The sequence below is a fragment of the Lissotriton vulgaris genome, chromosome 9, assembly GCF_964263255.1.
Source record: "Lissotriton vulgaris chromosome 9, aLisVul1.2, whole genome shotgun sequence".
Lineage (NCBI taxonomy): Eukaryota > Metazoa > Chordata > Amphibia > Caudata > Salamandridae > Lissotriton > Lissotriton vulgaris.
The window spans coordinates 761,718,512-761,742,919 of NC_141697.1; the positions used below are offsets into that span (position 1 = coordinate 761,718,512).

Genomic DNA, 24,408 nt, shown 5'->3' on the forward strand with positions numbered 1-24,408 from the left:
CTCTGTCAGGGGGAGCGTGGTGCAAGTGTTCACCGACAACACCACCGCCATGTGGTACTGCAACAAACAGGGCGGTGTGGGGTCGTGGACCCTTTGCCAGGAGGCTCTGCGCCTCTGGCAGTGGCTGGAACATCAGGGCGTGACTCTGGTGGTTCAACACCTGGCAGGTTCTCTGAATGCCAGGGCGGACGAACTCAGCCGCCGGTGCATGATGGATCACGAATGGCGTCTGAACTCGGACGTGGCGCAAGGTCTCTTTCGACAGTGGGGAGAGCCTTGGTTAGATCTATTCGCCACAGAAGAGAACGCGCAATGTCAGCAGTTCTGCGCGTTGGAGTTTCCAAGGCGGCACTCGCTCGGAGACGCTTTTCGTCGCGAGTGGAGCTGCGGCCTGTTGTACGCCTTTCCGCCTATACCACTTCTGCCCAGAGTGCTGAAGAAGATCAAGCGCGACCGGGCCCAAGTTATCCTTGTGGCTCCGGACTGGGCTCGAAGATACTGGTATCCAGAGCTACTCAGCATGTCAGTCGATCCCCCGATTCGTCTGCCTCTTCGGGAGGACCTTCTGTCGCAGCAGCAGGGGACGGTCCTGCACCCGAACCTGTCCAGTCTCCACCTACAAGCTTGGAGATTGAGCGGCGGCAGTTGAGGCCATTTGACTTGCCTCCCGAAGTCTGTGACATCATTCTGGCAGCCAGGCGTCCCTCCACTAAGTCGGTATACGCCTGCCGGTGGAATAGATTTGTGGCATGGTGCGCAGCAAAGGCTGTGGATCCCCTCTCTGCACCCCTTTCGGAAGTGCTGCTCTTTCTTCTTTCCCTTGCCCAGCAGGGCTCTGCTCTGGGCACTCTTAAAGGGTATCTCTCTGCTCTTTCAGCCTTCTTGAGGCTACCTGATCAGCCTTCTTTGTTCAAGTCCCCTATAGTGAGTAGATTTCTGACGGGCATCACACACATGTTCCCTCCTGTTCCCTTCGTGATGCCCCAGTGGGACTTGAACCTTGTTCTCACCTATCTGATGTGCGCTCCCTTGAGCCACTTCATAACTGTCCTCTTCGCCTCCTTACGCTGAAGACGGCCTTCCTGGTTGCCATCACCTCTGCCAGGAGGGTGAGTGAGCTCCAGGCGCTTTCTTCTTCTCCGCCTTTCCTGTCTGTTCACCCTGATAAGGTGGTGTTGCGTACACGACCTTCCTTTCTGCCCAAGGTTGTCACGGCCTTCCACATCGGGCAGTCCATCACCTTGCCCACCTTCTTTCCGCCTCCGCATCCCTCGAAAGAGGAGGAGAGGCTCCACCGTCTGGATCCAAAACGTGCGCTCTCCTACTACCTGGACCGCACTCGCCAATTCCGGGTGGATGACCAACTCTTCGTTGGTTACGTGGGCGCGAAGAAGGGAAAGGCTGTACACAAGAGGACCATCTCCAGGTGGATCATCTTGTGCATCCAAGCATGCTACTCCATGGCGAGGAAGGAGCCCCCGGCTGGATTGCGGGCTCACTCCACTCGGGCCACGGCAACGACAACTGCCCTGGGCCGCGGTGTCCCCCTGCAGGACATCTGTCAGGCAGCCACGTGGGCCTCGCTGCACACGTTCGCAAGACACTACTGCCTGGACAGTCAAGTCCGGAGGGATGGCTTCTTTGGCCGTTCCGTCCTCCAGGACTTTCTGGTGTGATATTGGTTCGCAGACCCACCACCACGGGGTTGGTATTGCTGGGGTATCTATTCTAAGGTAAGGAATCTATCACTAACGTGTCTCTTTCAGATGCACAAGTTACTACTTGTGTAACGATATATCTGTAAGAGACATTAGTTAGTGATAGATTCCTTACCGCCCTCCCATCCTCCCCGTTCTGCGAACCGATATTTAGGGTTAAGGTCATCCCCTTTCAGGGCCCTAGTTTCATGGCACCAGTGTTAGTTCTATCATGGCTCTGCGTATCTGGCGCGGAAAAGCTGTGTTATCAGAACTGACGTCAGCGCGCATGGGCGCCGTCTATATACTCCGATGACGTCATCCCGGCGCTCACGACGCCGACGACGGACGCGGAGCCGCAGACGACGCCTAACAGCGCGCAGGGGTATTGCTACGCAAAAATTTCCGGATCCAGTCTGACGCCTGGGGATATTCTAAGGTAAGGAATCTATCACTAACTAATGTCTCTTACATATATATCGTTACACAAGTAGTAACTTGTGCAATACAACAATTGATGGACAGAATGCAGAACAATGTCATACATTCACCCCAGTACAGAGATCTGGGCCTAAATCCATCGTTTTTTTGCACTCCACACCACACCAGTTCAGACATGGCCATATGGAAATCAGGCTTGACCCTGTGCCTCATGGGAACAGTCCAGCCCAAACTCCCAAGCCATATCTTTACTGGACCGGAATCAAGCATCCTCGGACCGGTTTCTGGCTATCAGCCGTCTTCAGCCAGGGTAGCTTTGTAGTGTAGTTCCTAGTTTCCCACTAGGCCCTGCGCATTGGAATAACATAAACAGTAGTATCGACGTAGAAGTGCGGATCTTCCAGGCCTCCACTGACTATGCTAAACTTAATTGGGTTTGTTACCAACTAGCTCAGAGGTCACTGGAAACTTTCTTGACTGAAATAGGAAGTGATCAGCTTCCCTGGCACAGACAAGAAGGGATTCAGTTTTCCAACAACCGTGCAACATGACAACTTTGCTCCTCAGATCACGAGTCAATCTCTAGGGTCGTGTGAAACATTAGACAGTTATTTTACTCAGTCAGGTTGGTGCAGTTTACTTTCAAAATATGTAGAGAATAGAGAGACGGGCGTTTGTCAATAAAGGGTTAACATTTATTGAACAGTCTTTCTTCTCGTACAAGAGAAATGAATTGCCACAATTGCAAGACTTGTTATGATAAAAAGTACGTACAGTAAGATAAGTATTGCGAAATAATACTGTAAAAGCATTGATATGGTTTCTTAGCCATACAATGGTTTAAAAGTAATAAAACATATATACATTCATATATATATTAGGCTAAAATACTCAACTGGTGCTTCTAACTACGCCTACCCCAGTGTACCTGACCTAAGCCTAATACGTGGGAGGGGAGTAAGTAAGTAGCTTTAAGTTAAGTTGGTTTTGCCAAGGTTTGCTTCAAGAATTCTCACTAAGGGTTTAGTCAACACCATACCTCTGAATAGAATGATGGAGGTCTGGTATCTCCTTCAGGGAAACTCGGTATCCCAGTCACCCGCAAGGGTAGACCAGAAACGCTGGAGCTGGATTTCTCTGCAGGAGAAAGACAGCGTCTCTCTTCAGCGCGTCGAGTAGGAGAAGGAGGGGGGACAGCGTCCGCGGGCAGCTTGCATCTGCTGGGCTCTTCGCAGGGGACGGCTGTTCAGCTCCTAGTTTCACCACACCATCGTTCGCCAGTTAGCAGCGATAGCAGTAGCGATAGCAGCTATGATATCTTCAGCATAGCAGCAGCTTCAGGCGACGGGCAACAGGGTGCTAGCTTCAGCGAACCACAGCTAACAACGTCAGCAGCAACACAGCGATGGCGTTAGCGTAAACAGCAGACAGCAGACAGCTTAAGGCAACGTTGGTAATATTTATACCTGAAAGGTGCCTTGTTTGACGTAAGTTTGCTGGACATAAGACGTCAATTAAAGATGTCACTAGGAAGTGATAGCTATCAGTTGCTCATTAGAGTTCTATTACTAATCAAAACACAGCAAGCGGGGATTTCCAGGTTTGCTGAGTTTTTATCTTGTTGAAGAACTCGGAGTGTTAATCTAGGAATCTCAGATAGTGACTTCTGCTCTGTCATTGCACTAATTGGTTGCAAAGGAAGTGGCAGAGAAAACTATTCTGGAATGTGGCTCTGTTCGTGTGAGGCCAGAGATGAGTTTCTGAATATCGCACTTGAACGGTTATGCCAATATAGGGAAAAAATGGATTTATAGCCGAATAGGGGCATAAGGTCACAGTATCGATCAGGATCCTAGATAAGCACGCAACACCCACTCCACGAATTCATGTCCATCAAATTACTAAAACTAGAGCAATAAGGTGCATGTGTAACATTGCCCACCCCAAAATACATAAATGCATTTGAAATAGGCGTATATTGTAATACGTGAAAATTATAGGTACTGTACGTTTTTGAAGCATAGAAATCATTCAAAAATGATTGCATATGAAATCAATGAACGATTATGCAAAAAGAATTACACATGAAATATCTCTGAAACAGAAGAAGGGCGAGATAAATCATCACATATAAATGCATTGCAATAAATGTGCTAGAGGCTGGTGTAAGGTTGTTATGTCTCTAGATGTGTTTAGAAATAGAAGTTGAAGCTTCTGTTCTCTAAGAATAGTTTTTACTTTAAGCAAAGAATTTTTCGTGCCAAAAAAGGGTCAATATTAAAAGTGTTCAATTCAAAAGAATTAATGCTTGAACGGGGAAATAGAGTTCCAACGCTTTTAGCAGTTTTTGTTGTTCAAAACTAAAGGCCCAATTCAGAGTTCATGGGAACGCTGTGTGTCGGAAAGCTTCTCCAAAGTTATTATTTCTGTTCGGGTGGGAACATCATATCAGACAGGCTCTCAAAGAATTGGTCTACAAAATCAGGTGACAGTTCAACCAAATTTGATAGTGCTGTAACTTGGCAGGTGTGAGAATGATTGCTGTCATCATAGTCGGGATCAGCAATGCTCACAGAAGGTCGTACCTGGGTGATGTTGCTTTTGTCACTCACTCCACTGTTACCACCTAGTCGTAGCACAGGAGTCTCAACGAATGCCGTCATCAGGATTGGTAGCCGCTGGGGACAACACAATGCGTGAGCCGTTATCGGACTGAGCAAAGTATCGACGTCCATTGGTACTGCTGATGGAAGTGAAAGACAGATGTCCAACACGCACTCATCTCCGCATAGCATACATCGAAGTACCGGTAAGATACAGTTCTGCCATATAGGTCTGAATGAAAGGAACCAGGTCATGTTTAGATCTCTCAGCCTGGCCAATCCAAGGATGTTAGTTATCCTGTCCCGGTAGCGCATTGCTAGGATTGTCTCTTCCATTCCCATGGGAGCTATGTCTGAGCTTTGGCTTGCCATAACGAAGCAGAAGGGTCAAAAATAAAATCCCTGCTACAAGTCCCAAAAATAAGGGTATGCCGCCAAAAACAGAGTGGACAAAATTTGGAACGATTCCCAAAATTGCTTGAAAAGGTGTTAGCAGTCCCGTAAAAATAGTCTTAAATATGCCTGGGATGCCTGTGGCACTAGACATGTTAAGGAGTTGGCTAAGCATTTCTACGAAATGCACGGGCCAATTTGTTGATAAAAGTTCATGAACCTCCGTAGCTGTCCTTGCAACTAGAAGATCATACGTCTCTTTTGATGACGTTATGGGCACTGTTGTCTGTAAAAGCAGAGACTTCATTTTGCTTAAAGTATCAATTCGTATAGAATAGAGATTCAGACGAGGCCAGATGGGAGTCTCTTGTGTCTACAGGCCCGCTCGGAAACAATGCCTGCATACAGCATTTGACCATGGATGTTACTCTTACAAGATAACTTTTCCCTGGAACAAGGCCACAACATCTGTGATCCGTTCTAAGAATGTAACTCCTGTTTGCAAGTTGCATAAAGAAGGGCTCTATCTGAGTTGCAGGTGTGACTAGCTGGTGGCATGAAAGGTTGTTAGAATTTCCTTCACAGGCTCCGTGTAAATTAATACCCTGGCACAAAAGTATACCGCTTAGTGAATGTTTACAATTTTCACCACTAAGAAATACATTTTTGTCGCTGTCACTATAGCAAGAATGTGTGTATGGTAATTTCCATTCTGATTTAACATATCCTTTACCCAATCGTTCATACTGGCCAGTAGGTATGTATTCAAGGCACTTTTTAAATCGGAAAGTTGTTATCGGAATAGTGATAATTCCGTGTATTATCCATTCAATGACAGGACTCTCTGACATTGTCAATGGTAATCTCTCAAGTTTTTCGATGCTCAGGATTGTATAGTCTGCTCCTTTCTGTGCCAAACTGATTTGTTTATCAGTAAGGTTAAAAATGGAAAATAATGACGTTGTTTATTAAACGCCAAGGCACATAGCCTGAACGAAGATTTTGCAGCGTCCAGCCCAATTGTACAATAGAACGTAATTGAGATTGGCCATGCTGTAACATTAGCAAGTCTCTGTCTATTATGTCAAAGGCAGAAGATACAATATTGTCCAACGAATATATTCTGGAGGACAGAGTCATTAACCCATTGTCCACTACAGAAAGTGATTTTTCCAAATTAATACGATCAATTTCTCGTATTTTTTCTGCTGTTTCAATTTGTGTGACTTTCCAAGCCTCGTTGTACGCAGCATAGATACTGGTCGCTATGAAACGCTTTTGACGCTGTTTGCGTGGTCCAAGAATGAAATCGCGCAAATCAGCACCATCTTTTAGTAAAGACAAGTGTTGCTTAATTTCAGCCAGTGTGGATGATGTTAGCCATTCGAGGCAGAGTTTCCTTACACTGTATGTTGTTACTATCCCTGGATGTTGTCTCTGGGAGTATCTAGGGTCTTGTCTGGTCATTTCTAACCCCTGTGTTTTGTTCAGGAATCTATCTTGACAGTTGTTTGTGTCAGTAGGCCAGATTAACCACTTTTTCCAATCAGGATGAGTTCTGTTAAAATGTAAAATTTGTGAGACGTCTAACTCAATATCTGTAGTTGCATTATCAGGTATTGGGTTTGGACTAGACGGTTTTTTAAGGTCTTTGATCTTAGCTAGGCCAAGACAGGATGTTTGGTGTATTGTGTCATTTAAAAACATAATTTGTTCTGGTATCATGCAGGTTCTGAATAGTGCTTCAAGGCCTTGTACCTGCCAATCTTTTGTACCCCAAATAGTTTTCTTTTCAATGTTATTTTTCCAATAATCAAAACCAAATGTCATCATTTTGTCATAAAATGCTTCTGAATATATCAATTTAGAATTTGTCAGCATTGTTTTCATTCCTGTTTTATCTAACAGTTTGTAATAAAACGTTTCTGCATCACTGGTGTTAAACCCTGAGAAGTATTTGAATTTCTCAAAAAATGCTTTAGAACTGCTTTTAGGTGGTATAGCACAATGTTCCCATTGATTATACATAAAAACATTTCTAGGCTGTGCAGATTTATGCAAGTAATGATCACCATAATGTGTGTAGCAGAATAATTGCTCATAACTAGATGAACCTTGTAAATAATCATGTTCTGTGAATCTAGCTGACATTACTAAATCAGACATCATGTCATTAATACTGTTAAAGTCCCAATCATCAGAGAATGTACTAGGTTTTACAAAGTCACTTAAGGAAACCTTCAGTTGATGAGGATACTTCAGGATCTCGACCGGACCATAGATCTCATAGTCAGTTTTCTCCCATACTACCCCACCAGGTATTGGAATTGCTGTGACATTTACTGTTGACAGTTCTCTTTTCTTCACGTGTGATGATATGTGTGGTTTGAGGACTAAGTTGATGTTCTGACTTGCTGTGTCCATTGTACTATATTTTCCCTCAATGAATTTTCCCAAACAAAGTACCATGATGAGCCAAAGCAGGAGGAAAAATACACCTAGACCGAACCAGAACTCTAACCAAGGTGAAATAAGGTAGATTTCCTTCAGTTGATGAAAGAGTTCCGTTGCTTTTTCTTTAAAAGTCTTTTTTGTTTCTGGCATCACTTCGGGGTCGTTTTGATCTTCAGAGAAGTTGTCTGAGTTGTTGAAAAAACCAGAGGCAGTTCTGTCAATTGTTGGGATTGTTGTTTCAATCTGTCTTTCTGTAGCATTTTCTGATGCCACATTATTGTAGACTGGTGTTTCTTGACGAACTGTTTCAATCTGTGTCTCAAGAGGCACGAGTTCCATGGCATTATTGCATAGTCCTTCTCTATGCACTGCAGGCTGATCGAATGTTATTAGTCTTTCAGTTTGAACCTCTTGGATTGTTGCAAGTTTGGGTATTCTGTTGTTTCTCGGGCGTCCACTGGGCCTACTGTTGATTATAGGCCACATACTTGTGGTTTTACCAGGTCGATAGACACAACTCTGTTCTCCTTTTTACCAGCAAGGGGCGGTAGTACAACTGATCTTGTTCCGGTGACTGCCAAGACAGGTACTGCTTTTCTGTAAGAAGGCCCAAATTCCTTCTTCACCGCGATTTTTTCTCTGACTAGATCCCCAATCTTTGGAATCCAGACAGGCCTTGCTGGGGCTGTTGCTTGTGGTGCCTCGTCAGTGGTAGATGGCTGTTGCTTTAACTTTATGTTGCTTAAGGAGTTTCTTGTTTCATTCAGTTCCTGTAAAACAGCCAAACGATCTTTGATGTCAAAGTCTGTTGTTTTTTCTTGTACCACTGATATCTGACTATCGAGGTCCTGAATGTTCATTCTAATTCCGAACAATAGTTCGTATGGGCTGAAACCTTTTAGAGAATTTCTTGGCAAGTTATTAAGACTGGTCTGGACACTTATTAGATGTTTGACCCACCCAGCGCCTGAACCTAATACCTTCGCTGTTATAGATCGCTTTATGTCCCGGTTTTTTCTTTCAACCACACTATTCCCTTCGGGGTGCGACGGACAAGAATACCGCAACCCAATTCCCAAGCTGGCCATGGCCTCCCCATAAGCTCGAGAGCTAAAAGCAGGACCCTGGTCAGAATGGAACGTGGTAATTGCGTATGTGCCGATATAGACTCGCAGATCTCTCTTATAACCGTTCTAGCGTCAGCCGAGCGCTGGAGGCCACATCTTTTAAGTGTGTTTAGCCTTAAGGATGTACAATGGGACGCGCTTCTCTTCTTTGATTGCGCAGATAGACCGCCTTATGCTGTCTATCAGGGTTCCTGAAACTACACTGGCCTGTTCATTACTGCGATCTCTGTTGCAGTCTTCACAATTTTGAGCAAAACATTGAATATCTATGCTCATTCCAGGCCACCAGTACTCTGATTGTAACTCTCTTAGAGAATCTTTAATTGTTTGGTGTCTCAGACCCAACCCCATGTGTGCTTCCAGTAAGAGGAAGCCCCTCCGGTCCCTGTTTGGAATTACCCTATCCCCCACTCCAGGGATTCGAGCAAAAGGAACGGAGTTTGCATCGATTATGTATGCATAATTGAGTGGATAGTTCACGGGTAGTGCTGCACAGTCGCCTTTTACGGTCGTTTTTACTGCCAGCATGGTTTCCCCGTCTATGTATTTTTCTGTACGCTTTTTTGTAGCTACGGAAGCCGGTTTAGTTGCTTCCGCTGTGGCTGTATTAGCCAATGAATTCCCTGCAACGTGAACGCCATCACGTTGAAGACTCTGCGCGTGTATCACGTGAGTCTTTTGTAGTTCTTTGTATAAAAGAGCTACCTGTTCCCAAAGCATTTTATGCTTTATTGTGGCACCTGTGTCATCTTTGTAATCTTTTTCAATCCACCTCTGCAGTTTATTATTGTAAGAGTTGACGCAAAAATGAGAATCGCACACGATAAGTGTCGGGAATTCACGTTCTGCATTTTCGAGCGCCATCTTTAAACATCTGATTTCAGCTCTTCGAGCCGAACAGTTTCTCAATGATTCAGTTTTTGTTACTTTCGGTCTGAATTTACCGCACAGCCAACGACCTTTAACAATCGCACAGGCTGTATCGTAGGATTTGCTCTCCACGTTGAAATGCTGTACTAATCTATCTGTATAGATTATACAGGCGTAGTGTGGGAGAGGCAGAAGTTCGATTGGCAGAGGATATTCTTCTTCATATTCTAAATTATTCAGTTCTTCAAATTGCGGAGCGAAATAGTATCTCACATCTTCCGCTCCTAGAGAATCTACACACTGTATCCATTTCGGATCCAGTGACACTGTAGGCAGGTTTACTGGGCTGAATAGCGCCTCGAAAGCGGATTCCGCTGTGAGGATATTAATCCTTTTGCCGTGTGCTAGTTCTCGTTCATTTGCTAATGCAATTTGCACTGCTTTCACAGTTCTTTCTGTGAGACTGAATGCTTTTTCTGCTTGTGTGTACAAGTGAGATTTAATTGAAATAGGTACCTTTTCTCCCTCATTAGAGGTTAGGTACGTGAATCCGCATCTTCCTGGGATGACTCGGATTACAAGATCGCGTGTATTGTCACGTGTATCTAATTTTGTTTTAGCTAACATGTCTGTTTGCAGTGATCTCAAAATTTCTGTGCGTTTTTGAGTCCAATTGATTTGTTTAAAATCAGGTTTAATTAGTTTGTAGAGAGGTTTAACCCTCTCTGCGTAATTTAGAATGTATGTTCTTCCGAAATTCAGAAAACCTAGTATGGATTGTAAATTCTTCAGCGTTTTTGGAGCTTGGAGTACAGCGCACTTCTCTAAGAAGTTGTCCGCTAGGCTTTTCCCTTCACTTGATAATTCGTACCCTAAGCATAGTACTGTCAGATGGGCAATTTGGGACTTTTTAAAGTTGAATTTGTAACCCTCTGCTGCGAACCCAAGTATAATGGTGTTCATTCTTTTCAAGTGAGTATCCAAGTCGTCGTCTGTGAGATAGATATCATCTACGCAAGATAATGCCTCATCATCATATATTTGTAGTAACTCTGTTACCCTAGCTGAGAATAGTCTTGGGCTGTTCTTGAACCCCTGTGGGAGTCAACAGAATTTTTTCTGCGACCCAAATGCAGAGAAAGCGGTCAAATATCTGCTTTCCGGTGCAATGTTTTGACAAAAGAAACCATTAGATATGTCTAATGTCGTTTTATATTTTTTCCTAACTATGTTATTCATTAGGGCTGCACTATGCGAGTTTTGTACTGCAAATGTTTTACAACATGCATTAAGGTGTCTGTAGTCCAAAACTAGACGATATGAATCGTCTGGCTTGGAGACAGGAAACAAAGGATTGTTCATTTGAGAGGTGCATGTTTCAATCACCCCCTGGTATTCAAGTTGATCTAAGATCTCCCTGACTTGTTTTTTAGCTTCTTGCTTAATGGGATACTGCCGTTGGGCAGTTGGTTCACTTTTTAACTGGATTTTGTGGGGAGGTGAGTCCTCATCTCATCCTACATGATTTTTATATAATGCCGGTGCCTGGGCTACTGCCCATTTCCTTGCATATGTATATTTTTTGTGAATCGGAATGTGATTCGAGAAGGCAGGCATAATCATTTCTTCGCCACGAGGGCACTCCCTGACAAACTCTGGGGGCCAATCTTTTTCAGCTAACAGAATATCATAGCCTTTTGAGAGCTTATCCCAAAATAGACCTTTTATTTTCTTAGTCTTATCACCCTCTATACGCATTGTTATTTCGTATATTTTATGGGGCTCGCTAAGTCTGGTGTCGGCAGTTTCAACCTGTATTCATTCGTGTCCACTGTCTCCAGATGACTCATCAGGATCTTGCGGGCTATACTGATTTCTGCTGCACTGTCCAACATTGTCAATGCCCACTCCCCGTTTTTCAACTGTGTCCTCAGTATTCTCGGCATGGTTGATTACTCTAATACTGGCTACCTTCTTTTTTGGAAATTGAGATTTTTTACTCTGAGCAGGTTCCTTGTCTTTGGCCTTGGTGTGCTCTCCTGGGTCTGACCGTCCTCTTCTTTCCGATTTCTGCGAAAAAGAACGAGAGGGACGTGTATCAATACTTTGATATCTATCAGGTTTTTTCAAATAATCCCTATTTCTAAGGTTGTATCTTTTCTCAGAGGGCTCCCTCTGGGGAGACTGGTGTTCTCGAGTCGGAGTTCTTTCCCTCCGTCGAGGAGACCTTCCTCTGGACTGGAATTTTTTTTCCTTGGGAGTGGATTGTTTATTTCCATCCCAGCTCTTTTTAGGAGTGTTTGAATTATTTTTAATAAATAATTTTTCAGGATTCTCGAGCAGTTGGGGCTTTACTGGTTTTCCACCCAAGCTGTCTCTACCTAATTCTTCATAGCATTTTTCTATGATTTTGGCAAGCTCAACTGGCTGATCTTTTATATCTGTTTCCTTCAACTTCTGGCGGATCGCCACAGATGCTGCTTCTCCTTTTATATTGGCTAATAATATAGCCGAGACCTGCTTGAAGTCGTTCAGTAATTTCATACCAAGATTTAAAGCGGGCTCTGGACCGTATTCATTCTGAATCTGTTTTAGCACATCCGGTATTACCGCCATAGACGGAACACCGTGTGTTTTTGTGTAAATGGAAGCAAAGACTGTACCCCAAGTGTCACAGTCCTCCACGTGTGGTGCGATTCCCATAGGAAGGCAGATTGTCAAGATTCTGTGTTTCTCAATAGGGGTAGTATCAGGAAATACTGCCTCTATTTGAGTGATTTTCTGTGCTAACCAGAAAGGAATTTGTTCCCGTTTTACGGGTGTTTTACCAAGACATGACTGTATGTTCTGTGGTGTAATTTTATTAGTGTTCCCCCGATGAGGGGTCAGCTGTGGTACATTAACAGCTGGTTGGACTGTTGCAGTCCGCATTACATATTGGACTAATTGCCTATGTATTTTTATAAGTGTTTTTAGCTGTACTAACAGCTCTTCCCTAGACATTTTTGCAATGTCCGGGTGTGGTGTGCAGCTGGCTAGAACCGGCCACGTTGCTCCTGGTCTACCTAGTAGACCGAGCCTGGTAATATGATCATTATGTTTTAGGGCGCCATTAAACCAGAGCAGGTGCTCTTGGAATTTTAGTGGGATTTCAGTCTCCTCGAAAGGAGCGTACTCTTCCGGAGGTTCCTCTATTTTGTAATAGTGAAACTCTTTTGTTGTAGCGTTTGCCGCTGGAAAGTTTATCCATGAATAGAATACCTCTGTCTGCCGATATTTGTGTGCCTCTATCACGAAAATTACTGTACCACCTTGTGGTGTCAGTCCGTTCTCTATAAGTTTTAAAGTTATAGATTTTCTTAAGTGGACCGGGATGATAATTGCATCCGGGTGAGTGTGTTCGGGACCCTGCTGAGTCGCATCTGCTGCGGCCCCAGTGGTTCCGTTTTTCCCTGGCATTGTATAAATGCAGGTTTTGCAGAGTAGGTCTCCAAGGAGACAAAGATTAGGTGCACAATATTTTGGAACACTGTATCCTTCAACGTTGAATAAAGCAGAGCTTTACATAGGAATCTCTTCCTACTGAGTTCGGGCGGATTTTAACCTTTCACCCACTCCAGACGTCTATTGGAGTATTTACGGGAGAAAAGGGTCTGTGTGAAAAATGCACGACTGAGTTACTCTAACGTCTTGCGTTAGTTTATCGCCTTACCAAACGTTTGGGCGCCATGTAGTGTAGTTCCTAGTTTCCCACTAGGCCCTGCGCATTGGAATAACATAAACAGTAGTATCGACGTAGAAGTGCGGATCTTCCAGGCCTCCACTGACTATGCTAAACTTAATTGGGTTTGTTACCAACTAGCTCAGAGGTCACTGGAAACTTTCTTGACTGAAATAGGAAGTGATCAGCTTCCCTGGCACAGACAAGAAGGGATTCAGTTTTCCAACAACCGTGCAACATGACAACTTTGCTCCTCAGATCAAGAGTCAATCTCTAGGGTCGTGTGAAACAATAGACAGTTATTTTACTCAGTCAGGTTGGTGCAGTTTACTTTCACAATATGTAGAGAATAGAGAGACGGGCGTTTGTCAATAAAGGGTTAACATTTATTGAACAGTCTTTCTTCTCGTACAAGAGAAATGAATTGCCACAATTGCAAGACTTGTTATGATAAAAAGTACGTACAGTAAGATAAGTATTGCGAAATAATACTGTAAAAGCATTGATATGGTTTCTTAGCCATACAATGGTTTAAAAGTAATAAAACATATATACATTCATATATATATTAGGCTAAAATACTCAACTGGTGCTTCTAACTACGCCTACCCCAGTGTACCTGACCTAAGCCTAATACGTGGGAGGGGAGTAAGTAAGTAGCTTTAAGTTAAGTTGGTTTTGCCAAGGTTTGCTTCAAGAATTCTCACTAAGGGTTTAGTCAACACCATACTATATTATTAATATCCTTTCGTAGGGCCCTGAAAACCTTCTTGTTTTAAATGTTCCCTGTTTTAAGTGTTCTGCTTTTTTGCTGCTGGATTTAGTGTTATGTTGTGTCTACCTTTCCCTGCGCCAGGACGCTCCTTCGCTGGAGCAGCTGTGCGCATTAAAAATGTAAATAACATACCATAACATAACATACCTCTGAATAGAATGATGGAGGTCTGGTATCTCCTTCAGGGAAACTCGGTATCCCAGTCACCCTCAAGGGTAGACCAGAAACGCTGGAGCTGGATTTCTCTGCAGGAGAAAGACAGCGTCTCTCTTCAGCGCGTCGAGGAGGAGAAGGAGGGGGGACAGCGTCCGCGGGCAGGTTGCATCTGCTGGGCTCTTCGCAGGGGACGGCTGTTAAGCTCCTAGTTTCACCACACCATCGTTCGCCAGTTAGCAGCGATAGCAGTAGCGATAGCAGCTATGATATCTTCAGCATAACAGCAGCTTCAGGCGACGGGCAACAGGGTGCTACCTTCAGCGAACCACAGCTAACAACGTCAGCAGCAACACAGCGATGGCGTTAGCGTAAACAGCAGACAGCAGACAGCTTAAGGCAACGTTGGTAATATTTATACCTGAAAGGTGTCTTGTTTGACGTAAGTTTGCTGGACATAAGACGTCAATTAAAGATGTCACTAGGAAGTGATAGCTATCAGTTGCTCATTAGAGTTCTATTACTAATCAAAACACAGCAAGCGGGGATTTCCAGGTTTGCTGAGTTTTTATCTTGTTGAAGAACTCGGAGTGTTAATCTAGGAATCTCAGATAGTGACTTCTGCTCTGTCATTGCACTAATTGGTTGCAAAGGAAGTGGCAGAGAAAACTATTCTGGAATGTGGCTCTGTTCGTGTGAGGCCAGAGATGAGTTTCTGAATATCGCACTTGAACGGTTATGCCAATATAGGGAATAAATGGATTTATAGCCGAATAGGGGCATAAGGTCACAGTATCGATCAGGATCCTAGATAAGCACGCAACAGCTTGACTCCAGTGGTGTGGAGAGCATGGGACTCACGTCTGAGCATACCCATCCCACTCGGGGTGACAAATGCAAAAACAACAATTGATGGACAAAATGCAGAACAATGTCATACATTCACCCCAGTACAGAGATCTGGGCCTAAATCAATCGTTTTTTTGCACTCCACACCACCCCAGTTCAGACATGGCCATATGCAAATCAGCCTTGACCCTGTGCCTCATGGGAACAGTCCAGCCCGAACTGCCAAGCCATGTCTTTACTGGACCGAAATCAAGCATCCTAGGACCGGTTTCTGGCTATCAGCCGTCTTCAGCCAGGATAGCTTGACTCCAGTGGTGTGGAGAGCATGTGACTCACTTCTGAGCATACCCATCCCACTCGGGGTGACAAATGCATAAACAACAATTGATGGACAGAATGCAGAACTATGTAATACATTCACCCCAGTACAGAGATCTGGGCCTAAATACATCGTTTTTTGCACTCCACACCACCCCAGTTCAGACATGGCCATATGCAAATCAGCCTTGACCCTGTGCCTCATGGGAACAGTCCAGCCCGAACTGCCAAGCCATGTCTTTACTGGACCGGAATCAAGCATCCTAGGACCGGTTTCTGGCTATCAGCCGTCTTCAGCCAGGATAGCTTGACTCCAGTGGTGTGGAGAGCATGGGACTCACGTCTGAGCATACCCATCCCACTCGGGGTGACAAATGCAAAAACAACAATTGATGGACAGAATGCAGAACAATGTCATACATTGACCCCAGTACAGAGATCTGGGCCTTAATCCATCGTTTTTTTGCACTCCACACCACCCCAGAACAGAGGCCATTGAGGTTGTTGGTGCATCCTCTCAGATACAGGCAGTTTAGCAATCCGGGCGAAGCACAAGATCTTTGGTGTCCTAATGGACCCCTGCTGAGTGCTAATGAAAGGTTCATCTGTAGCTCTCACACTAGGCCCCTCCAATGTCCCCAAAACATTGTTATGATAACCATCCCTAAAAATCCATTGCCTTTGTGGCGCAAAGGGGAAGATATGTTTAAAACAAAACTATTCACTGGCTTAGTCATGTGAGGGGCAGTTGTTTAGTTATTCGCAAGTATTTTATTGGTGCTAAAAGACCTTTGTCAAAACACATGATTCTAGAATGTTGAACTGCTTCTCAAGAAGGATGATTTGGTGGATAATTTGCTTGCTTTCGATATCAGAACATGCTCTCTTTCTAATATTGACATTCGCCTTAAATATCAATGGGCGGATGCTAGCTTTCCTGCCATTTTGAGCTATCGTTCAGAGCATGTACCTGGATGGTCCCCACTATGTGAAGTACCATCTGCCAGTATCAATGTAGTGGGTGTTTCTTCACCATTAACACCTTGACTGCTGCAGCAATTTTCCTTGGATGCTGAACTCCTAGAATACCCATTGTTCATGACGAGCTCAGCTCGTCATAAGCACAGCTCCACTGTGCCTCATGACGAGCTGAGCTCGTCATGAGCATGGAAGGGGTTAAGTACTCAAGAGGGTTACCTGTATGAAGACCCTTTTAGTTCTAACATGTCCTGTGTCTATTGTAGTGTATTTGACACCCAGGAGAAGGCCGTACCATTAATCAAGGCTATTTTGGCTGTGTTGTCTTTTGTACTCGAGGAGACGTCGTGGGGTTTCAGATGAAGCTAAAGAAAAGTGAAGTGATTGTACTCTTATACTGAAGAGAGAGCATCATGTACTTGGATCCTACCTTTTATTTTCCCCACGCCGGTGGTCCATGTGGGTTGGAAATATCACCACAGGATAACAAGTCTAATTAAAAACAGTGAAGCCTTGAAAAAGTTGCATGTGTAAATATATCTGAAGTGACGGAACATGTGTTGGCTGTCGATCTGTCTCACGAAACTGCATATGAAGATTCTACTGACAAGAATAAAAGAATGAAGACTCTACTGTGACCTGTTTATATATTTGTGCTGACATACTATTGCTACTGCTGTCATTTTCTGTGGAAATTGAATTGTACATGTGCTAGGAAGTTGAACCTAATAGAGTTGTAGCTGGGGCCGCAGGATTTGGGGAGGTAGGTGTTTCTCTCCACCCTTTAGTACTGTACCCGGATAGATAGGTATAAAGATACTTAGTGAACATACCCTGTGTGAACCAGCATCCTATAACAATACCACCTTCTCCTTTTGTCTTTTGTTGATGATCCCATCCTCAGCCCTCTCAGCCCTGGATTTTGGGGTTGTGTAAATCTACCTTCCACTGTTACAATAACATCGACCAAAGCTATGGTGACCTTGGTTTTGTGGAATGTTGTAGGTCTTTGTACAAAGATCATCCTGCCTCCTGGAATACATGTATTGATTTATACAAATTTTTTGTTTTTCTAGAAACTGGGTCTACTGAGCCATTCTATAAATCAGGCTTTTTAAATGTTTTTATTCCAGTCAACTCTATAGGCAGCCCTTCTGGAGGGCCTACGATCTGCTTTAGACTAACTGTAGATTGGAACATCTTGAGAATTTATATAGATTGTCCTGATATTCTCGCTATTCTGTTGGTGTCCTGTGTTTGCACCCCTGTATTGAAATCTACAAGATATATTCGAGAGGGGTAAAAGGTGGTGGTGCATCCGAGACTGTTCCATGCCTAGAGGATCATTTGAGCAAGAACAAGGGACACTCTCGTATCCTCTTTGACGGAGACATGAACACCACCTTTGAGCCCCTGGACAGTAAAGATGTTAATCTCTGCCAGGTCAAGGACGATAAATGGGCTGTTCCTTGTGTTTTAACAAGGTTCCCACTTAGTTGTATGGACTACATTTTTTGTGACCTATGTCATTGTTGTCTTTGACTATAAGGATGTTGAAAAAAGGGCAAGAACTAATGTTATAACGGAAGTGTGGTGCCATTAATACTCCATTGCACAACATGTGGGAGGCACTGATGTCGAGTTGAAGCTCCCCTTTGCCGTCAGTTGAAGGCACATGAGTTATATCAATTTTCTAGATCCAGTCTGGTTTGTTGCCAGATTAAAGAGGTTAATAATCTACAATTATACAAAATATCCATCTGAAATCTTGTTACTAAATGTAAGTAACTTGTTGTTTTTTTGTTTTGTCGTCCTTGTTCCTCTTTTCTATGCTGATATGATAATTTGATACATTGGAATGTACATCTTCTGTTTGACTTGCTGCAAGAGTTGATGAATTATATGGCATTGATAAAGTTAATTAGCCTCAAAGATGGATTAAATACATGCCAACAATTCGATTGGGCCCGTACTCAGGAAGTTTGAGTCTGGTTTTTGCAAAGTATTGCTCTCGTCACAGAAAGTCACTCATGAACTTTCTATAATTTGAATGAAAATTGGAATTGTCAACTCACTAGCCTTCTGAACGTTCCTTTTATGTGACTACTCAAACTGTAAGCAATGGGGACAGGTTGTCCATAGATACAGACATGTTTGCAATATCAGAGCTCATTACAAGATATATACTGAATAGTGTATGTGCAACCATCCTTAGAAACAGTAACTCAATTTGAAACGTCGTATTTAGTAAATAATGTTAAAGCATTGTGTTTGTGCTTTTAGGAGAGAGACCTTCATTGTCCCTCCTGATTTCATTCCACCAAGTAACTGGGAAGACCCTGGAAAAGAAGCTGAAGATGACAGTGAGGATGATAGTGATGATTATGATGATGATTCACTGCAGACACCTCCAAAAGAAAGCATTGATACAGGTATTCTATGAGCCAGAATTGTAATCTGTATATTATATACATAGACTACAGAATTCTTGGGTACTCAAATTTGTGTCTGTAGGTGTTACTTGCCTTGTTGATCGTGCTTCCAGAAAGCAACACATCTGCCAAGCTGTGACATGGGCATTGGTACATACATTCACAAAACACTAATACCATGGCTGTTGGACCTCGGAGGAAGGTCACTTTGCCCGCTCCATCCTGAATGATTTTCTGGTATGAATCTACTCTTCATACCCTCCACCTTGAGGAGGTACTGCTATGCTAACGCTCTTTCTGGTGGATACTGACATCCACCTGCGGATACCTCACTACCATCCCACCTTCTCATTCTCAACTGTGAATTGCACTCCTTAACACGTAATAACTTTCCAAGTTGGGAATCAGCACACTGCCATCAACAATTTGTGAAAGTGCGCTGCATCCGAGGGCACAGAAAGAGAAAAATTAAAGAAAATTATGCAAATGTGTAGGGGCTTCGCTTTATTAGGTCTCGCAGGCGTTAGCCGCGCGAAGCGCGGTCTCGCAAGAGACCTATAGTCAGCGAGTCTTCTTTCCAGGAGAGGAGACAGGAGCTGGCCGCGCTCTCGGAATTGAGCGGGCCACGCGCACGTGGACGCGCTCGCTATGGCCAGCTCCTGTCTCCTCTCCTGGAAAGCTGTACCACACAGCCACACCTCCCCCTGCTTACGCATGCGCACAAACAGAGACACACACATGAGCGCACCTACACACACACACACGCACGCACACACACACACATACAGAGTCCCCCGCCCACCCCTGCCGCACACACAGAGACACACACATGAGCGCACCTACACACGCGCACACACACATACAGAGACCCCCCGCCGCACACACGAGCGCGTACACACACACACACACACACACACAAGCGGACCCACCCCCCCACAAGTAAGGCCCACTTACCGCCACTCCGGACTTCAGCCGCCACCGCGGGGCTCTCCCTCAGGCATGGGAGCCCCGTGTCACCAGCACTGCTTCTCTCTGTGGCACTCCGTGGGCGCGTGCGCGGGCTTCCGAAGACGGAAGTCCCGCCTCACGGAAGGTTTCGGTCTCGCTTACATGTTGTTGCAACTGTCGCTGCTCCATGTGGTGGTGGGACAGCTGAGCGGGCGGCTTCGGTAGAGCAGCTTTAAGGGTGTTTTTCTGCCGAGGGAAAGCTGCTCGCAGAGCGCGATGAATCGCGGAGATGCCGGTGCAGGGTCGTCTTCTGCTGACTATTTCACTTCTGAGCAACGGGACAACAAACTAATGAGGAAGGCTGAGCTGAAAGTTTCTCTGGACTTTCCCTTAGAGGAGGCAGCTGCCTTTGACGGTAAGGGAAAACGTTCAGTGTTTTATGTCCCGACATGTCTGGATTTCGCCGCGGGCGTGCCTAAATGTGCCTGCTTTGCACACTCTGGCTGTTTTTTTTTGCCTACGTTTCTTCCAAATACATTTCACTTACCTTGTCTATGTGTGTGTGTTTCCTGTGAAACAACTGACACAACGCACACATGTAAATTGTCAATAGTAGGAGACTGCAACTAATCCAATTGTCAATAGTAGAAGGAGACTGCAACTAATCCCTTTTTAGTCGGCATCTGTCACTTTTTCAAGTACAGTTGAAATGCCTGTGAGTCCGTTGCCGGTGGCTTGTGAAGTGTCTCATGGGTGCAGTTGATCACGTATGGAATTGTTTACCCAAATAACTACTATTAAGAACGTTTAGTTGCTACAAGTTACTTTTTGTAACTGCCTATTTATGTTTATTATAATGCCTTTCACTTAGTTACATTAGTTGTTTTTTTAGCTAGTAGAGTGTATGTTGTTAATTGTGCAGCTGAGCATGTAGCTTAGTATAATAATAATAAAAACATAAAATACTTCAGAATGTGGTTGTAGTGAGTTGTATAGTTTTTTTATATAAAAACTTTATTGTGCAAAACAAAAGCATTACAGATATGGGCCTACAACCACAGGGGCCGGCCGCTAGTATTTGTCGATTAAGTACGTAGCGCAAAAGGCAGCGGCTGACCCCAATAGGTCTAGCAGAGGTACAGGATACACTTTTGGCAACACAGGACGTATGCAGGATACAAAATATTTTTACATTTTATAAAGTACCAAAGAAAGAACAAAAGAACAAAAAACTCAAGGCGAGAAAAATTGTAGAAGGTGTCGAGCTCAGGCGGGGGAGACCTACCATAGCGGATAGGGAATCAGGAGGACGATAGAGATAACCAGTGGGGGGAGGCAGTGGGGAAGTCAGGACAATCGGATAAGGAATACAGTAATCAAGGAACCTCAGAGGTCAGGGGGACAGAGAAGTGTCCGGGATGTCTTCGAAGGGGGGTGTACAGATGTTCCCTCGGTACGCGTTCCACTGGCCCCAAATTGTACTCCACGCCCTAGGCTTGCCCCTAGCCAAATATACCGTCTTCTCCCTGAACATGCACCAATCCATGTTCTCCTTCCATACCGACACGGTGGGAGGCCGTTGGGAACCCCAAAGCTGTGCAATATCCCTTTTGGCAATCATGTTCCCAAGTGCCGCCCACCGGGTCTGGGCAACGTTGTAGTCATTCGGCTCCCACACATTCAACAAACATCTTCGAGCCTCAGGCAACAGAGCGACCCTAGTGACACACTCCATCACAGCATGCACGCGGTGCCAATACGCAGCGACATCACGGCACTCCCAAAGGATGTGAAGGAAAGTGGCACTCATTCCACAACCGCGCCTACTCAACCCATCCGACGAAAATCCCATAGCAACCAAACGAGGACCCGTCACATACACGCGGTGAAGAATTTTGAGCTGGACGAGGCGGAGACGGGCCGGAATGGCGACCTCTTTCGGGGAGGATAGTGCAGACTGCCAGTCCTCGTCGTCCAAATCCAACCCGTCTCCAGTCCAGGCCTCCCTGAGACGCACAAGGAGATCTGCCCAATTGTTGATCAACTTTTTATAGATCAAGGAAATCGTACTATTGGACAGATGACCATCGAGTATACGGTCCTCAAGCGGGGAAGATTCAGGGACCATGGTACCGGCCGTGAAGACCAACAGTAAAGCAATACGCACCTGTGCATATCTGAAGAACTCCCGCTCACTCAACTCATACTCACTCTGAAGCTCCGCGAACGATTTAACCGCACCTTTCACCCAAAGATCCCCCACTCTACTAATTCCAATCGTGTCCCAGTTCGCGAAACCTTTCGTAGTCCAGAGGCATCCCAATCGTTCCGAAGCAAACAAAGGGGTCGCTTGCATCAGTCGATCATTCCACCCCATAGCCACATTAGCATCCTTCCATACACGCACTGCAATTTTAGTGGGTCCCGTGAGGTTCCTCCCCGCCGTCCGAGAGTAGAGTGCTCTGTTGAAGTCGCCACCAGGCAACAGGTATTTATCCATCGCAAACGCTGGATTCGGACCGGGTGCATATGTAGCATGGTTAATGGTGGACAACTGGGAGGCCCAGTAATACCTCCTGATGTCCGGGAGTGCGATGCCCCCGTCATACCAGGGGAGGGTTAGTTTTGAGAGAGCGATGCGTGCTCGACCGTCGCAAACAAGTCTCCTCTGTAAACCCTCCCCCTCCCGAAAGTAGCTCGCCAGAATATTATCAAAGGAGTTCTGAAGTGCGTAGAGAAATCGGGGTAGGGACATCATTTTAAGCAGCGCTGCTCGTCCAAGTGGGGACAGCGGCAGTCTACGCCAACGGGACACGTCAAGCTTCAAGTGTCGGAGAGGAGGAAGGAGATTATGCTCGTAGCGGGCAGCCGAGTCCAACGATATGTAAACCCCCAAGTACTTGAAGCCAAAGTGAGAAATTTGAATGGGGAACCTAGTCGGCAAGGGAGGAAGACCACCAGAGATGACATAAACACACGATTTAGACCAATTAATAATCAAACCGGAGTTTTTGCCAAAAGAAGTTAGGACGTCAAAGAGGACGTTGAGGGACTTGCGAGGGGAAGGGAGATACAGAAGAATATCGTCGGCATACAACGAAACCCAGTCTTCAAAGTCAGGGGTCCATTGAATGCCTTAAAGGCTTCCCACAGGGACACCGAGGACGAGACAGACCCCTCATTCTCCAGGAAGTAGTGGTCAAGCGACTTCATGAGGCTGGCGCGGGTCTTGGGGTTACGCAAGTGCCAGGGATTGATAGGGGCGACCCGCCCCGCAGTGTGCAGACCCATATCAAAAAGAAGCAACACAGGAGAATGATCCGAAATACCCCGGACCAAGTGGCTAACTTCCCCTATGTAGGAGGACTGGACAGCGGGCATAAGGAAGTAATCTAGCCTGGAGAGACTCCCATGAGCACCGGAGTGAAAGGTGGGGGGGGGGGCGTGGGGGGGTGATGATCCAAATCGCCGGAAAGTACTTAATTGAAGTCCCCACCCATAAGGAGAAGACCATCAGGGAGCCCCAGCATCATCCGACCAACATCCGAGAAAGTAGAGGTCTGGAGGCCTGGGGGTACATAAACAGTAACCAAGGAGAGAGTCTTGCCCTCCCACCTACCGGTGAGGGCGGCGTAGCGCCCTCTGTCATCAAGAGTGACATTGTAAATCTCAAGAGGGAGGGAAGACCGGATCAGAATACTAACCCCTCTAGAACCAGTGGTGAATCCGGAGTGTGCAACCAATCGGTAGCCCCATCTATTCATAGCGTGACACACATTGCCAACTAGGTGCGTCTCCTGCAGGAGTACCACATCAGGGGACAAACGTCGTAAATATTGCAGTACAACACCCCGTTTTATACGATCACCCAAACCATTGACGTTCCAAGATATGAGTTTCAGCCCACTACCCCCCATTCCCAAACATGTTGCATGGGGTTCCCCACGAAGAGTAGGACATCAGAAGCAGAGAAAGAACCAATACGCCGCCTTGAGAGAGAAAAACACAAACACTAACACCCCCCCCACCCCCCAACTAGAACCCATTACAACTCCCTCTCCCTGCACCCCTTCAGAAGACTAAAGAGCCACCCCTAAATGCAGTGTGCCTGTCTCCCTAACAATCCCATTCTACAAAAAGACCCCGGAGGAGGAAAGAGGCCCGTCCCCACCCGCCACCCAAATGTGGACTACTACAGGGCAACATACACAAGAGAGATAGCACCCAGCTGAGCAAAGTCCAATGTTCAGAAATCAGGGACCGAAAAGTCACTTATGCGTAGGCTCACCACCCTCAGCACCGCCAGGCTGCTCCGTCCGATCGCCTCGGCCTGGCAGGGAATCCAACCAGTCACTCACACTGTCCGGTCGATCGAAAAAGAAGGTCCGTTCCTCATATTCCACTCGAAGCCTGATAGGGAAAGCATGGCGTACTTAAGGCCCAGGTCCCGGAGACGTCGCTTAACCCCAAGAAAGCCCATCCTTTATCTTTGCACAAGTTCAGTGAAGTCCGGGAAATAGTTAATAGAGGAGTTTTCAAATTTCACCGGGCCATGCACTCTCGATGCCTGCAAAATCGCATCACGGTCTCTAAAATGGAAAAGTCTCGCAATGATAGGCCTCGGAGGGGCGCCTGGCTTGGGTTGACCG

At 45.4% G+C, this 24,408-nt stretch overlaps 1 protein-coding gene across 1 annotated transcript in view; it reads left to right on the forward strand.

Annotated features, from left to right (window-relative positions):
- The window catches only part of LOC147692216 (WD repeat-containing protein 62-like), an 846,473-nt gene that overhangs the window by 304,784 nt on the left and 517,281 nt on the right, over positions 1-24,408 (forward strand). The window contains exon 20 of the mRNA XM_086938490.1: positions 18,663-18,811. Within this exon, the coding sequence (XP_086794616.1) occupies positions 18,663-18,811 (149 nt within the window). The remainder of the gene's footprint in view (positions 1-18,662; positions 18,812-24,408) is intronic.